The sequence below is a fragment of the Pelodiscus sinensis genome, chromosome 26 (assembly GCF_052426305.1).
Source record: "Pelodiscus sinensis isolate ZL-2025 chromosome 26, ASM5242630v1, whole genome shotgun sequence".
NCBI lineage: Eukaryota > Metazoa > Chordata > Testudines > Trionychidae > Pelodiscus > Pelodiscus sinensis.
In genome coordinates, this window is record NC_143077.1 from 5,425,078 (window position 1) to 5,441,993 (window position 16,916).

The 16,916-nt window shown below is 60.4% G+C and overlaps 1 protein-coding gene across 7 annotated transcripts in view; it reads left to right on the forward strand.

Moving 5' to 3' along the window:
* COL16A1 (collagen type XVI alpha 1 chain) overlaps positions 1–16,916 on the forward strand; it is a 103,316-nt gene that overhangs the window by 60,257 nt on the left and 26,143 nt on the right. For 5 of the 7 annotated variants that reach the window (XM_075908929.2, XM_075908930.2, XM_075908928.2 and 2 more), the window contains 14 exons: positions 830–961; positions 1,759–1,794; positions 2,182–2,289; positions 2,676–2,798; positions 2,886–2,939; positions 3,027–3,068; positions 5,212–5,247; positions 6,142–6,195; positions 9,489–9,557; positions 10,740–10,793; positions 14,865–14,891; positions 15,970–16,035; positions 16,235–16,288; positions 16,383–16,436. In XM_075908929.2, coding sequence (XP_075765044.2) covers positions 830–961; positions 1,759–1,794; positions 2,182–2,289; positions 2,676–2,798; positions 2,886–2,939; positions 3,027–3,068; positions 5,212–5,247; positions 6,142–6,195; positions 9,489–9,557; positions 10,740–10,793; positions 14,865–14,891; positions 15,970–16,035; positions 16,235–16,288; positions 16,383–16,436 — 909 coding nt within the window. The remainder of the gene's footprint in view (positions 1–829; positions 962–1,758; positions 1,795–2,181; positions 2,290–2,675; positions 2,799–2,885; positions 2,940–3,026; positions 3,069–5,211; positions 5,248–6,141; positions 6,196–9,488; positions 9,558–10,739; positions 10,794–14,864; positions 14,892–15,969; positions 16,036–16,234; positions 16,289–16,382; positions 16,437–16,916) is intronic. The other 2 variants (XM_089773495.1, XM_075908926.2) reach the window with 1 other exon arrangement.

Here is a 16,916-nt window from a genome sequence, read left to right on the forward strand (position 1 = left end):
GCGTATGGCAGTTTGCTACCGGCAGCTGTGTGGGTGTGAGGGGGAGCTTCCCCTTCCTTATCCGAGTGCCCCCCGGCTCCGCCATGCCCAGTTGCCACCGGACGTGGCTGGAAAGCCCCTCAGCTGGTGTGTGAGACAGGCGCCTGGGCTAGAACACGAAGCTCTCTGTTCCACCGGCAAAGCAAAAGTGGGTGCAGACCCTAAGCCCTGCCCCCATCTCCACCGATGCACAGTGTGTGTGACCTGTGATCACCGATGTGCATGCACAGCTCTGGTTGGGTGGCCAGGTGCCTGCTGCCGGGGCATGGGCAGCCCCATCCTGTGTAAGGCAGGCAGGGGGCATCTCTAGCCGTCAGGCTGGGTGACTGCCCCGGCGCTCGGATGAGTCCCTCTGTCTTGTGAGCTCCATAGTGCTCCGAGCCCGCTGGTGCCTTGGGAACACGCCAACACGGTCCCGTCTGGGCTCCTCCAGCCACAAAGCAGGGCCCGCGGGGACAGGGGCTGGGCGAGTCACCCACGACCCCATGGCTGGAGGGCTGGGCGAGGCGCTCTTGCACCTGTCTCACTAGGAACCAGCCTGAGACCTGCTAAACTCGTGTCACCGATGAGCCGTCCCAGGGTAACCACCTCTGCTCTGAAGCGGAGCCCCCCTCTGAGCGGAAGGGTGCTGGGCACCGCGCTCTGTCCCTCTCCCCCAGGCTGGGCGAGGACCTACGGGGCGGAAAAGCCCAAAGGAAGCTTTGTCTGGGTGCCTTGGGGTCTTTGCTCGGGGAGGTGATGCTGAGCCCAGCCCCTGCCCGGCTCTGACCCTGGTGCCTGGCCCTCCCAGGGAGAGTCCTGTGGCCAGTGCCTTGCTCCTCCAGAGGCCCTGGAAGGGGAACCGGTTGTGGTGTCGGTGCCCGGTGCTCCGGGGGAGAAGGGCGAACCAGGCCTACCCGGCATTGGGACCCCGGGCCGAGCGGTGAGTCGGGGGGAGGGGCGTGTCCGGGGGGCGGAGCCTGAGGGCTAGGCGAGGGGGGGCGGTTGGAGAGATGAGGAGGCGTCGGAAGGGGAGGGGGTGGCGGGGCATGGGGGGAGGGGATTGCAAACCTGCCTGATGTACCGGGGGGCCGGGGCCCTGAGGGGCAGCGAAGCTGCTGCGTGAACCGGCAAGGAAATGGTTAACCCTGACTGGCAGGCCCCGCTGGGTGCCAGCATCCTCCCCTGGCCTAGCCGGTGCCTCCGGGGCTGGCTGGGCGCTGGGGGAAGGGCACGGTCCCACCTTCCACTCCCAACGTGGGGTGCTGCCTCCCTGTGAAGGGGGGTCAATGCCCCAGCAGGGGGGCGCCCAGGTCTCCCTGTGAAGGGGGGGGTCAATGCCCCAGCAGTGGGGGGCCTCCCTGTGAAGGGGGGTCAATGCCCCAGCGGGGGGGCCCAGGTCTCCCTGTGAAGTGGGGTCAATGCCCCAGCGGGGGGGGCCCAGGTCTCCCTGTGAAGGGAGGTCATTGCCCAGTGGGGGGGGGGCCCAGGTCTCCCTGTGAAGGGGGGGGGTCAATGCCCCAGCAGTGGGGGGCCTCCCTGTGAAAGGGGGTCAATGCCCCAGCAGGGGGGGGGCAGGTCTCCCTGTGAAGGGGGGTCAATGCCCCAGTAGTGGGGGGCCCCAGGCCTCCCTGTGAAGGGGGGTCAGTGCCCAGCGGGGGGGGGCGCTGGGGAGAGCTGGCTGGAGCCTCCCGACCTGACTGCTTTCTTTCTTCCTCCCGTGTGCGTTTTGTTCCCCAGGGCAAGCCCGGGGAGCCCGGCCTGAAGGGACAGAAGGTGAGCAGTGGGCCGAGGTGGGGCGGGCTGCCGGGGATGGGAGGGGGCTTTCTAGACCAGAGGGGGCTCCCCCAGCCTGGCCCCCGGAGCAGCAGAGCCGATTCCGTGGGGGCTTCCTTCGGCCCGGGCTGGCCTGAGAATGCAGCTCCTTGGGGGCTCGCTCGCTGGGGCTGCTGGCTCAGGCCTGCCTGTGGGGGACTTGCGCCCAGCCCCAGTGGTGTGGCCCGCCGTGCAGTGTGTGGCAGGGCGGGGGCACTGGAGAGGCCGTCAGTCCCTGCTTCCTAGCTCCTGGCACCCAGCCCTCCAGAGAGCGTGGGGCAGAGACCTGGGGGGGCAGGGGGCTGGGAATCATGGGATCCCCTGGGTCACAGCGGCTCTTGTTTCCAGGGCGATGCAGGAAACACGGGCGACCCTGGCACACCGGGCCCAATGGGGCTGCCAGGCCTTTCGGGGGACCCCGGCATCAAGGGGCCGGCAGGGCCCAAGGGTGAAAAGGTGAGTGCCCCCTGGCCAGTGCAGCCGGGGACCACGCCTCTGCCCAGTTTTTGCCTTCTCGAGGGCTGGCGCTGCCTTGCGGGGCCAGGGTCTCTGCTCCCGGCGGTGCCCGTTGAGAGCCACACGCCTCCTTGGCCGTCGCCGAGGCGGGGGGGGGGGAGGCGCCACATGCTGCCCCTGGCGGTCCTGCCCGTGCGGCATCAGTACCAGGCAGAGGCATGGCGCTTTCTGAAGCGGAGGGTAGCAAGTTCAACCCCCCTCCGCCCTAGTCTGAGGAGCGACGGCACCGGGGCGAGGGGAGGTGGTGCCTCCCTGCCTCCCTCCCCAGCGCTGGTCTCCATTTCCTATGTAGCGACCCGCACCGATTTCTCCCCTCTCCGGTGCAGGGAGATGCCTGTGACGTCTGCCCCACCCTCCAGGGGGAGTTCTTGGATGTTGTCGGCGTGCCAGGAAAACCCGGAGCCAAAGGGGACCGTGGCCCGCCGGGCGCGGGCCAGCCAGGGAAACCCGTGAGTGCCCCCCACCCCGGCGACTCCTCGGTCAGAGACGCTTGCTGGAAGAGCTGAGCTAACGTTTCTCTGGGGGGTGTTTTCCAGGGGAACCCTGGACTCCCTGGGATTCAGGGGCCGCCTGGTCTGAAGGGGCTGCAGGTGAGTGAGGGCACAAGCGGGTTGTGTCCTAGGGGGCTTGCTGAAGGCTGGGGCAGCTCCAGTAACCGGCGTCTGTCATCTCCCTAGGGCGAGCCAGGGCCCCCGGGGACCGGCGCCCAGGGTCTGCAGGTGAGTCTCAGCACTTCCATCAACACCCTGCCCCCGGAAACAGCCTGTCACCCACCGCCCCTGCGCTCTCAGCCCTGCCTTCTGCCTTCTCTCCGGCACTGCCAGGCTGTGTCGCTGCTCCCACCCCACCCGCCACCCGGCTGCCGCAGCCTCCCTGTCCCCCACCCCCTAAGGCTCCAGCACACCCACCCCCCCAGCGGCCCAGAGAACCCCGGCTGACATGGGCCCAGGGGAGCCAGCTGAGTTCGCTGAGGGTGAACTGCAAAGAATGGGCCAGCGGCTCCCCAGAGCGGGGGGGTTGTTCCAATTCTTCGATGTACCAAGCCAGCACGAAACAGCCTCTAGAATACCCAGAACCCAGCAACACAGGTCCCTCAAGCAACCCAGCCTTCGGCCTCCACCCGGACACCGAGCCAAATACAGTTCTACCGCCCCAGGGGATGGGACACGCCTCCCCGTCAGTGGGCCTGTCGGGCCGTACCCCACGTACACGCCACTAGCCTGTTCCTGGGAACTCAACTAAAAAGTATGAAAAACTAAGAGAGAGTGAGCCCTGGTTAAAAGATGCACACGGACGGGAGAACCGCTCTGGGGTCACATTCGTAGCCGAGCTGGGGAGTGTTGGACGGGTGGTACCTCCCTGGTCCGGCAACGTCAGGAGCAGAGAATTTTCCAGACCAGGGGGGTGTCCTCTGCCACTAGCCCTGAGCCAGCTGCCCCTTCCTCTGGCCCCTCTATCTTCCCCCCAGGACAGGGTGTCCACCCTGCTGTCATCGGCCCCCCAGCCCTGGGCTGCCATGGGCATCTGGAGTTCTCCAGCTGCCCTGCCCTGCGCTGCACGGGTGGCCAGATTGTCCTGGCTCCATGCCACCACAGGCGGCCAGATTTCCCCAGCTTCACGCTGCCCTGCTTCTTCTTCCTCCAGCCCCGTGCTGCCACAGGCTGCTGGAGTTTTCCAGCCTAGTTCCAGCACTTTTCTGTGGCTCAGCCCCGCTGCCCCCAGCCGGGCTGCTGGCCCTCCTGTCATTAAGCTCCCGGGCTCTCTGGTCCAGGAGCATCTGTGGACCGGTTGCCATACCACAGAGGGCCGGTTTTCAGAGGTTTAGCCTGTAGTTGCAAAGAGTTCTTCTAGATTGTAGTCCTTAGGTTAGAGTCCAGTGTTGGATTCGGGGGGTATCAGCGTACGACTGGGACCTCAGTCCTTCTGGCTTCGGGTTCCCCTGCATGAAGCCTTCAGCAGTTCCGAGATGACAAGATCAAGACGCAGTTTCCTGGCAGCCTCGTGCGCATACGGTCCTGGGCGAGCAATAGGCTTTTGTAAAGAGGAGTCCCCTGGTTTTTGTTTCCCAAGCATTATGTAATTAACCAAAGGTAATTAATCCACTAAACAGAGTATCACAGACTTTACAGAGACCTAGACAATGAAATTACTTCACCCAAGATTCATTCAAACGTGCCTGTGGCCTTTGATCTCCGACCCCCCAGCCATAGTACTAGACAGGAACGGTCTGTTTACATGGCTACGATTTAGCAAGAGACATAAGCAAGCCCACCCCATTAGGTTTGCGTTTCAGTGCTCCACCCTGCCTAGCACCGGATGACGGTACCAGGCTCGGTCTGCGGGTTGACCCTGGGTCAGGTGACCTGCGGGCTGTTTAGCCCTTTCTGGCCAGGGGTCCTCTAGGCATGAGATGTGTTGCAATTCGACAGCAGTGGTAGCAGCCATGGCTTGTGTGGGCCTGTGCTAATCCGATCACGGCACAGCCTTTCTCCTGGGCCGGTGCCAGGCGCTCCCCAAGCGTCCCCGGAACCGCTTCTCCTCTGCCGACTTGGTTTGCAACACCCTCCCACCCCAGCTGCAGCTCACACTGGCCCGCTCCTTTGTCTCTCTCCTGGAGCGCCCGAGGCAGCCAGCGCAGGCCTGCCGAGGAGCCTGCGCTGGGGATAGCTCTGTGTGGAGGAACAGGAACAGGTGTGGCTTGATCCCTGAGGTGCGGAATAACATCTGCTTTGCGGAGGGAGCAGGGAGGGGCCACCCTGCCCCCCCCCCCCCAACACTTTCCGATGGGCCCCTCACTGGCGCCTCTATCTGTGTGCTGAGACATGTCGATGTGAGACATAACCAATTCTCCGTGTCTTGTAGGGGGAGCCCGGGGAGAGAGGCCTGCCTGGCACTCCCGTGAGTATGGCTTCATTCCTCCCCAGCCAGTGTCCTGACGTCAGATAAATAGACACCCCCCCACCTGCCCATCCCCCGGGGGTGGGGATGTGGAGACTGGAGACTCCCCCTCCATCAACCATCCCTGCCCACGGACCAGCCCCTGTGGCAAAGGGAGAGGAGTCCGGGGCTGCTTGGGCGGCTGAGAAGAGGTTTTGTTCCATGCAGCATGTTGCGCAGAGACTTACAAATGTGACCAAGTTTTGCTGATGTTTCGGGTCCCTGCGTGGCCCTGTCTATTCTGCCCAGCGTGTCGTATCATTGAGAGATACTTTGTTTATATGTCCTGAAACGGGGCCAGTTTCCCAGTATGGCCCGTAGCGTACGGAGCCTGCTCCCTGCCGTGCTGGGGCACAGCAAGCCAAGAAGCAGGGGTCTTGTGCCGTGTTGCGCACTAGTGGCGCACAGTGCCACGCCGTGCGAGGGGCTACGATGCCAGACACAGCCCTGCGTTGCAGGGGGTCACTCCGGGCTGTGCTACCTGAGGTGCACTGTCTGCTAGGAGGTTGTGGTCACTGACGCCACACGTGCTACTTTGCTGCAGTCGCATGAGATAAGAATTGAGGTTGGGCCATGGACTAGGTGCCTGAGCCTACTACTGCTGCCAGCTAACGAGCTCGCCTGAGATGCTGCACTTGGGTGCCCATGTCCCGGCGAACGCCGGTGGGAGTTGTCAGCTGAACTTCCTTAGTCCTCTTTGCAAGGCCCTGTTAGCCAGCAGCAGTAGTAGACTCCTTAACCTATGACCAGGACCGGCCACTAGAGGGAGCCAAAGACTCCTAAAGTGGGTGGAGTCTGGAGTTCAGGGGCGGGGAAAGCAGAGGGAGTTGCTGATGGCTGTCTCTCTCCCCACAGGGACAACCTGGACCTCGAGGGCCAGCAGGCACCGTGGGAGAGAAAGGTGCCAAGGTGAGCGCCCCCAGCCTGACACTGTGCCCGCGGGGGACGGAGGGGCAGCAGTGCTGTCCGGGATCTGCTCCACAGTCTGCAGGGAAGGATCCCGGGCCGGGAGCTGTTCAGTGTCGGGCAGAGCTCTGGGGCTCAGCCAGGAGTTCCCTGCCTTTGGAGCAGCACTGCCTAGTGGTGACTCGCCCCCAGCCAGCTGCTGAATGGTGCTGGGTACAGCCAAGGGGCAGGAGGCGCTGGTGGGTGGCAGCCTGGCCGGACACAAGGGTGTAGCCAGGGATCTGGCCGGACAGCTGCTGAAGTCCAGCTCCCGAGCCAGTTGGGAACAGGGGGTTCAGGGCGGGGGCTGTGCTCCCCCTGCTGCCCCCAGCCTGAGGGCCCCGGGGCTGCAACTCTGCTGCTGCCTCCGTGCCTGGGGCAGGGCACGCGCTGAAATTTGAGCCCCTTTGGGAGCCTGGCTGCAGCCTGCGTGCTGTCAGCAGGGGCCGGGCACGCGGGCTGCCTCCCGTCCCAGGAGCTGCCGGCTCCCGCTGCTCTGTGGCTGCCCCGTGCTCCTGACCCACAGCTCCCTCCTGTCAGGCCCCACCAGAGGGGGAGGAAGCGGGCGCCCTGGCACGCAGCCCCGGCAAGAGCCGGAGGAGCGGCAGCAAAAGCCAGCAGGGAGCTAGTGAAAGCGCCGGCAGGGCCCCGGGTGCAAGGGGACAGGACCTGTTGGAAACGTGAAGTTGCTGCCACTGCTGCTCCCCCCCCCCCCCAGTTCCATCCCTGCCCCTCAGTCCCCCGACCAGCTCTGCCACGGCTCGGCAGTGCAGCCCTGCCGCACCACCCCGCTGGGCCCCTGCAGGGCCCGGAATGGGCTGCGTCCCGCTAGCGGGCGGCGTTGCCCTGCAGCGCCAGCCGTGCTGCTGGTGGGCTCTCCTGGGGCCGCAGGCATTCGGGGCACCCGGGGGCACCGCGATCTAGCGTTCCTAGCGGGGCTGCGCTCTGGGTGGGCAACGGTGACAGAAGCAAGGGACCACTAACTCCTACGGGGGGGGGAAGGGGGAGCATCCCTCGGGCAGCTCCTGGCACGACGTGTCTCCCAGAGCTCTGGCCGTGGCATGCTCCGTGCCCGCCCTGCAGCTCCGTGGCCAGGGTGGGGCATTGCCAGCAGTGAGGGTCGTTGCCGGTGGCGGCCAGCCCGGCTTCCGCTTTTACAGGCCAGGAACGACCCCTCCTCTCCCCATGGCTCGGAAGCCTTTCAGGCGCAGAGTCCGCTGCGGTGCCCCGCAGCTGCCCATGTGTTGTATCATGCAAGCAAGGCAGTAACAAACTTCAACAGGCCTTTATTTACCCAAGGGGAAACCTCTTTCCAAAGCTGCTGCTGCTCCCCTCTGTAGCTCTCACTCAGCCCTGACCCATCAACTCCCCCCTCCTTCCTGTTTCCTGCGCTTCCAGATTCCCAACACCACTGCTCCCAGTTCTAATCATTACAAGCAGCATCTAAAACACCACGTTCCCTCCTCTCTTAAGAAGCTCTCCCAATTATAAAATAAACATCGTTGTTCTAACCGCAGCAACAAATATGGAACAAGACACTGTACTGTTGGCAGAAATATGACACTGAAAACACTGTTGCTGGCAGGCAGCCATGTAGTGGAATTTGGTTTTTCCAATAGCACACCAGTTGAAGTTTGGATTCAGTAAGAGGCATGTTTTTAAAGTAATGCAAATAGATGGAATCAGGTAGTATAGACACTGCTGAACCAGTGTCCAACGTTAGCTAAATAGGATGTGATTTGCCTGAAGGTGTGGTAGAAACATTTACAGTGCTCCTTATCTTTTCTGGAATATGGGCAGTAGTGACTTTGTCCACACTCAGCACAGTAACATCTGGTATTGTAACTGCATGCACCTGTTGATTGGACTGGCTACTGTGGCAGACCTTCGCAAAATGCCCAATCCTTTGGCAGGGATTATACCGAGCTACTTTTGCAGGACATCCTGTGTAGCTTGCGAGGTGTTGTGGGGATCCACAGGGGAAGCATGCTTTTGCTGTGCTTTGAATTTGCTGATTCTGAGGTTTTTCATTAGTTTTCCCCTTGTGCAGCCATAGTGGCCTTTTCTGCAAAGGAGTCACAGCCTGGACTAGGCCTCCTGTATCCATGCTCATTATTTAGGCTTCTGCTATAGCTGACTCAATCTGGGTAGCAATGGTTATTGCTTTTTCCAGGGTGCGTTGTGGTTCTAGAAGCAAGTGTTCTCTTACACGGAGCATGGTTGTTTTCCCAATGAGCTGGTCTCTAGTCATCTCATCTGCCATATTCCCAAAGTCACAAGTTACAATCAGACTCCTCAGAGAAGCAACATACTGCAGTATCGTCTCCCCTGGTTTCTGCTCACGCTGGCGAAATCTGTAGCCATTAGCTACTACATTCACTTTTGGCACAAAAAAGTTCTTTAATGCAGTGAGTGCAGTCTCATATTTATCATCTGCAAGGGGAAAAGTGTAAAATACACGCTGCCCTTCTGCTCCAAGGCAGTGGATTAGCAGAGCGCGCTGTCTTACTTCAGAAATCCCTGTAGCGCTGATGGCAAGCAGATAAGTCTCAAATATATGGATCCAGGCGGTAAAAGCAATTGGAGGCTCACCTGGGCTTTGCAGAAAGGTTGCAGGTGGGTTCAGAGGCAGAAGATCCATCCTTGTCGCCAAAATGTTGTATCATGCAAGCAAGGCACTAACAAACTACAACAGGCCTTTATTTACCAAGTGGGTACAACCCACTTCTTCAGATGCCTGGAGTATTAAAAGTCCAGTTCCGAAATAGACAGGGGATGGGGTGGAGGGGAGAAGGACGGGGGAAAAGCGAGTGAATTAGAGTGTTCGTGTTACATGAAGCTGATAGAGAAGGTGCAAATATTCTACCAATCCCAAAGGATCGGCCGTGTTACCTCCCTTAACGAATCCTCCCGATCTTCCCCAGGACACGCCTGCAGCCAATTCTTATTCCCTGAGCAAAAATGCATGAGCAAAGAAAAGAGTCTTGCTCAAAGGCCCCCTCCAGAACGCTAGGGACGCCATGCGGAGGGCAGCTTCATTGCGGAGCTGGGAGCTTTAGCGTTGCCGAGAGCCCCGGCACCAGGTTTGAAGCAGTGACTGGTGAGGTCTCTGGTTGCTCCCCAGCTGCCGGAAGGCTCCAGTGCCCTCGTCAGAGTGCTCCATTGGTATAAGTTCATAGTGCGGAGATCAGAGATCTCGGTTATACCCGGCCCCAACCCTGCCGCTGGCCCAGACGTGACTTTTTTTTCTTTGGCAGGGATCCTCCGGGCTTAAAGGGGCCGAGGGTCCTCCCGGACCTGCGGGCAGGAGCATCACCGGGCCACCGGTAAGTACCCCCGTTCCTGCTGCAGGGCGGGGCCCCATTCGCGCCGTGGTTTCAGGGAGGTGACAGTCACTTGCAGGGGTGTCGGGACCTCGCCCTCATCAGTGTGTTAAACAGAACAGTCTGCCCCACGTGCACAGCTCCCCACCTCGCCCCCGGGTCTTGCACGTTCCCAGACAGCGAGCCTCGGGTGTGGGCCCACTGACCTCCGCCTCTGGCTGCTTGGCTGGTGGGTGGGAAAGGAATCCACTGCAGGCCCACACCTGGGAGGTGGCCTTCGCTCCTCCCCCTGCACTCTGCCACACCTAGGCCTCCCCCGGCAGGGCGAGAAGAGACCAGACCTGGCCGGAAGGGTTATAACGGGGCAGGCAGAGGGGGCTACGGGACACACACACATGCTGGGATTCTCCCTGGCTCTCCAGGCCCCAGACTGGTTAGCCCAGGTCAGCCCGGGTCTCTGCAAGGCCACACCTGGGGGAAGTGGTCACAGCTGCTGACCCGTAACGGAGTCCAAGCCTTCAGGCTATGTCTACACTGCCAGTTTTTGCGGCAGAAAATATGCTAATGTCGGACTCATTTGCATGAGTCGCGATCTCATTTGCATCTTTTCTGCCCATCTGTTTTTGCGCTGGGCTCTCTGCACAAAAACAAGCAGCGTGGACATTTTCTTTTTGCGCAAAACCCCCTTTTCCCGCAAGATCTCTATGCCTCCCAAAAGGAAGTCTACCGATCTTGCGCAAAAAGGGGTTTTTGCACGAAAAGGAAACGTCCACACGGCTTGTTTTTGTGCTAAAGCCCCTAGCGCAAAAACGGATCCTCAGAAAAGATGCAAATGAGATTGCGACTCATGCAAATGAGTCCCTCATTAGCATATTTTCTGCTGCCAAAACTGGCAGCGTAGTCGTAGCCTCAGAGTCAGTGCAGTACCGGGGACGCAGGCTCAACGCCACGTGTTGCTGGGCATCTCCTTCTGCGCGCTCAGGGCTTCGTATGATGGACTTTCCTCAAGCAGGATGCAGGTGTCATCTCCTACTCAGAGCGGAGGGGAGGGAGGGCAGGACTCCTGGGTTCTGTTCCCTAATCAGCCAGGCACTACTAGGACGATGGCGACGCCGGCTTCCCCGTCTCTAAGGCAGGAGTGATGCTTCGCCTTGCTCACACTTCTGCGGTTTTGTCTCCCCCCAGGGCCGCGAAGGGCAGCGGGGAATGCCGGGGGTGCCCGGAGCCAACGGGTTGACGGTACGTAAGATGCAGCCTTGCGTCTACCGGAGGGGGGGTGTCTCGCTCTGGGAGACTCGCTGACACCACCAGGGTAGAATTGGGCTGCGCTGGGCATTCATTCCCTGGAGATCAGACAAGGCAGCAGCACCCGCCAACTGGCTGTGCCCCCCCGCCCCCCGGTGCCCCCCGACAGGCCTCGCCCCACGCGACCTTCCGTGGCGTCCCCGCGCACCGGCGCCGCCTCGGAACGTCGGGCCCGGTGACGCTGCTGGAGACGCCGAGCCGGCCCCTGGGCCGGCGCGAACCAGCCAGGCTCCGCTGGCCGTGACGGAGACGTGCCGATTCACGCCGGCCGAGGAGCCGGCCCTTTGGGAAGGGCCGCGTCTTTGACAGTGTTTTGCGCTTTGATGCAGGCGGCCTCCATGTCGGGAGAGGCGGGAGCAAGCTCCTTCCCTCGCCCGGAGGGCTCCCTGCCTCTGATTCAACCCTGGTGACAGAGAAGTGGACGGATACCTTGTTAAACGAGGTAATTCTCTCTCCATGTCACCTCCATCACCTTGGAGTCCATCACCTGCACCCATCCCTTCGCCAGCCGCCCACGGGGGCCTCATTTGCCTAAAGAAAAGAATTGTTGATTGGGGGAGGGTGGGAACGGATGGACCCCCAATTTTCCTGCTGGACTAGCTCTCCTCCCCGGGACCTGATCCCTTGGCTATCCTGCTGGGCTACAGGATCTGTGCCTCAGTTTCTCTCCTGTGCAGAGGGGAGAACAGATTTCCCTCTCTCGTGGGGCTGCGTGAGGCTGAACGGGCTGGGGGGCTCCGGTGCTGTGGTGGTGGGGGCCAGCGGAAGACCTCCGCTAGATAGAGGATTGGGCTAGAGAGCTGCCCTTCAGTTACATCCCCTCCCGGGGGCACGAACACAGGAGGGGTCCCTAGGAAAGCTCCGCCCCCACGCCGGGCATCTCTGGATTTCACTGGGAACTCGGCCGTCATTGCCTGGGGAGCTGGGAAAGAGACGCTGCCCATTGATTCTCGCCAGGCCCCCAAAATGTAGCTGTAAGACAGGGGAGGAAAATAACCCATGTTCCTTCATTCGGTGAAACCGGGGATTGTCCCTCGTTTTATCCCGTGTGGTGCTGGATCCTACACGCCGCAGCACCGTGATCCAGCCAGAAGGCAATGAAGCAGACTGCTCTGGCTTTGCCCCAGGGGCATTAGCCATGTGGCCTGTTGGGGAGGCAGGGGGCATGGGTTCGGGAGATAGGGGGACCAGGGTTCTGTGGACTCCTCCATAGGAACCTTTCCATCAATGTCCATGAGCTTCAGATCAGGTCCCTGATGAGCTTCGCCCCCTGCTGGTACTGTCCCTTGTAAAGTGGCTGGCCGGTAGGTGTCCTGGAGTGTTGGAAGCCCGGAGGGAAACACGCTGGAAGCAGCAAGGAGTGGATTTGAGGGTGAGAGGGCTTCCCTCTACATTCTCTCCAGCATGCTCAGTAACAGAGGTGGCATTTTCCTGGCTTGGCTGGAGTCCTTTTAACTCTTGAAGTCCAGCAGCAGTTACGCTCCTTCCCGCCTGCTGTCTGGGTTCTACGATCATCGGTTACGTCTACACTGGAGGCTTCTTGCACAAGAGCATGTCCACACTGCAAAAGCACGTCAGAAAAGCGATGCGCCTTGGCGCAAGAGAGCTGTCATGGCTCCTTCCCCACTCTGGCACGATAAATGCAGAAGTGGGGTCCAGCAAAAGTACCCCCAAACCTTATCTACCAGGCTTTGGTATAAAACTTCCCTCCAAAATCTTAAAGCCCTAGATTTTGGGGATAAAATCCACTCCCACCACCCAACGAATGCTAAAGAAACCAGGGAGAGACCACTTGGGAAATCTCATCCCTAAAGTACAAACCAGGACACAAAAATGAACCGATACCAGGTTAATAAAAAGAAAAGAGAAAGAACTTTTATTATCACCACAATATTCCTGTTACCTGTTGTCATCAAGTCCAGCCTCCTGCCCAAACCAGGACCAACCTCAACTCAATCATCCCAGCCAGGGCTTTGTCAAGCCAGGACTTAAAAACCTCTAGGGATGGAGATTCCACCCCCTCCCTAGGGAACCCAGCCCAGCGCTTCCCCACCCTCCTGGTAATTTTTTTTTCCCTAATATCCAGCCTAGACCTCCCCCTCTGCAACTTGAGCCCATTGTTCCTTGTTCTGCCATCTGTCACTACTGAGAACAGCCTCTCTCCAGCCTCCTTGGAACGCCCCTTCAGGGAGTTGCAGGCTGCTCTCAAATCCCCCCTCACTCTTCTCCTCTGCAGACTTAACAAACCCAAATCCCTCAGTCTCTCCTCGTAGGTCATGTGCTCCAACCCCTGCATCATTTTCGTTGCCCTCCACTGGACCCTCTCCAATGCGTCCACACCCTTTCTATAGTGGGGGGCCCAGAACTGGACGCAATACTCCAGATGTGGCCTCACCATTGCCAAATAAAGGGGAGTAATCACTTCTCTAGATCTGCTGGAAAAGCTCCTCCTAATGCAACCTAGCCATTGTGAGCAATCTAGGCCATGAATGGAGCCCTTTCTCCTGCCCACAGGCAGAGGGGAGATGTGGGGGGCGGGGGGGGCAAAGGTCATATGCCTCTCCCCATCCTGGGAGGGCCCAGTTTGACTGTGGAATGTGGTGAGTCAAACTCCCACCCTTGGGACAGGGCCTTTGAGTCAGAGTGATCAAGATAACAAAAGGTCATTAAATGACCCTAAAGCAGTGTTTCTCAACCTTTTTTTTATGATGTACCTACAGTTTTCAGACACAATTTTTTTTCTACCATTGCAACACATTTGTTTAACCAACTTAATCATAGCTGGGCGGGCGATTCAATGTTTGGGTGTAAAAAGTACCAAAATAAAGCGCTGTGAAACTTAAAACAAAAATTCAGTTTTCTCCAATTTTCAGTGGTGTTGACGTAACCCCCCGACTTCTCGAGTACCCCTCAGGGTACGCGTACCATGGGTTGAGAAACGCTGCCCTAACGCATTGCCAGGCACTCCAGTGAAAAGATAAAGAAGAGGTAGGAAGGGAAAGAAGCCAATAGACGTGTCCCCAGGAGTTTATACTGGTCTGGGACCAGAGCTGTTCAGCATATTCATAAAGAATCTGCAAAAAGGGGTAATCGGCGAGGGGGGCGACGTTTGCACATGATATAAAGTTTCAGCGAGGTAGCCCCGTGAGCCTGTTTCAGCAAAAACAAGGAGTCCAGTGACATTTTAAAAACGAACAAATGTATGGCAGTATTAGAGGTTTTGTGAGCTACAACACACTTCCTTGGAGGAGTGAAAGAAAGAAAGAAAGAAGAGATCCAGATGGTTAAGTCCAAAGGGGACTGCAAAGGGATCTCTCAAAACTTGGGGGCTTGGCAACAAAAAACTACACATGGCAAAAGAGCCTCCCAGCTATCCATCCAGAATGATGGTGCCTAAATTAGCTGCCACTCACCAAGGAAGAGATCTTGGAGTCATTTACGTAAGAATCCTCCCTGTGCCCGTATCAACCAGAACTGATTCTCCTGCTTCAGAAGACTTAAAAATGATCTGCAGTCACCAATGGGATGGGCTCAGCGGAAGCCCGTGGCTGCCCTTAATGTGCAGGCCACCTGGGTAAAGCCCCCCCCTTTAGCTGGTGCCCCCTTTTGCGTCCCTCCCAGTAGACATCCGCTCCTGCCGCCTGTTCACCGTGGGTTATTGCTGGCGTAGGAATGGTCACCTACACCACATGTCATTGTTTCTGATTGGAGGACTGGAGGTTTGGGAAGAGGAGACAGGCCAATAGCAGATGCTTTCCTGAATGTGGGGGTTTGTGCCAAGAGCAGGTGTGCCCCAGATGCTCACACCAACACAGACTTGTTTGCACAAGTGCTGGTGAACAGTGAGGTAGGGGCACAAGCACAGCAGACGTGAATGGGTGACGGCAGACCCTGCCCAGCACTGCTCCGGTTCCGAGACCCCGATGGAACCAGCAAGGCATGTTCTTGCCCTTGACCCACGTGGCGTTGCCTTCTAACACGTCTCTCTTGGCTTCTTCCCGGCAGGGCGAGAAGGGGACCCGGGGTGAGAAGGTGAGCTGGTTTCCTCTCCATCCCTGATGGCCGACAGCTCCCTGGGGGCTGAGCCTGTGCTGGCAGCCTGCGGCAGAGGCTGCGGCCGATCGGCCCCGCGGCCCCCTATGCAGCGTCGGCTCGCTGCTGGGCACTTGGGCTTTCGGCTAAGCCGTGGACGAGGGGTTTGTCCTGCCCCTGGCATTGATCCCCTCGCTCCTCAGGGTCGGGACGTCCCCTCCCTCCATGCTGACTGGAGAGACCAAGCCGTGAGGTGTCTCTGTGCACCAGGGCCCACACCCCAGTCACCTGGGACTTAGTCCCCTGCGGGCCCAAGCCAGCGGGCTCCCAGCACCCACCGCACTGCCCCCTGCTGGCTGCCAGAATCCACTGCCCTGCCCCCTGCTGGCTCCCAGCACCCACCGCACTGCCCCCTGCTGGCTCCCAGCACCCACTGCCCTGCCCCCTGCTGGCTGCCGGTATCCACTGCCCTGCCCCCTGCTGGCTGCCGGTATCCACTGCCCTGCCCCCTGCTGGCTGCCAGAATCCACTGCCCTGCCCCCTGCTGGCTGCCGGTATCCACTGCCCTGCCCCCTGCTGGCTGCCGGTATCCACCGCCCTGCCCCCTGCTGGCTGCCAGTATCCACCGCCCTGCCCCCTGCTGGCTGCCAGAATCCACTGCCCTGCCCCCTGCTGGCTGCCAGTATCCACCGCCCTGCCCCCTACTGGCTGCCAACACCCACCGCCCTGCCCCCTGCTGGCTGCCAACACCCACCGCCCTGCCCCCTGCTGGCTGCCAGAATCCACCGCCCTGCCCCCTGCTGGCTGCCAGAATCCACCGCCCTGCTCCCTGCTGGCTGCCAGAATCCACCGCCCTGCCCCCTGCTGGCTGCCAGAATCCACTGCCCTGCCCCCTGCTGGCTGCCAGAATCCACTGCCCTGCCCCCTGCTGGCTGCCAGCTTCAACTGTCGTACCCCACACTGGCCCCTCACCAGGGGACCCTAAGCACCCGCTGGCTCCCAGCACCCACTGCCCTGCCTCCCCATTGGCCCCTAACCAGGGTCCCCCCCCCAGTGTTGATTGTTTTTGTGTTTTCAGGGGGACCCCGGCGAATGCACCTGCCAGCCTGGGCCCCGCGTGGACCCCAACTACTCAGGGATGCCGGTAAGCCCTGAGTCTGCCTATTCCTGGCCAGGGGGGCTCCTTCTTCACCTGGATGCTGTCAAGGGCAGGCCACCTGCCTCCCCTCCTATGCTGCCCGCCGCTGCTGCTTTCCTGCTCCGGTGGCTGGGCGGATGGAGCCAGGATGCCTGGGCTCTGCTTTGCCTTCGCTAAACGCTCTCCCCTTCTCTTGGACCCGTAGGGAGCCCCAGGACTGTGGATCGGGACCTCCTGGCAGCCTCAGCCTGGCCCGCAGGTGTGTGCGCTTCCCTCTGCCGCCTGCACCTGCCCCATCCGCTCGCCCCGCCCCGCCCTAACGGCCCCTCTCTCTTTGTCTTGGGATGTTGCAGGGTCCGCCAGGTGCCCCAGGACCGCCAGGCCCCCCAGGAGCTCCGGGGAGGCAGGTGAGTGAGGGAGAGGAGGGTGGGGTGGGCTCTCTATTGCAGGATGCAAGTCAAGGCCCCGATCCGGCTCCCCGGGGCGCTGATGGAGAAGCTGCAGACGCCTGGCTGTGCATGCGTGTGCGTGACCCCCCCCCAAGGCTCTCGGGGAGCCCAGCTCGGCATCTGAACGGCCAGGCTTCGGCTCATCGCCCCACAAGCCGCCAGCAGGGGGTCCCATAAGCCTGCCGCCAGCCCTTTGGGGCTATCCCTAGCCCTGGATCTCTCCAGGATCCCTGCATTCGCAGGAGCCGGGGAACATTAACGATCCCCCCACACACACACCAAGGCTCGTGAGCCAGCCTGGCCGTGGGCTGTCTCGCTAGCGCTGCTCATCACGTCTTTATGGGATGCTTCCTTGTCGGTGGTTGAAAGGACGCCCGTGTGCTGGGCCTGCCAGCTCGGCCATGCGGCTGACCGCTGGGAGGCCTGGCTCGGCCACCC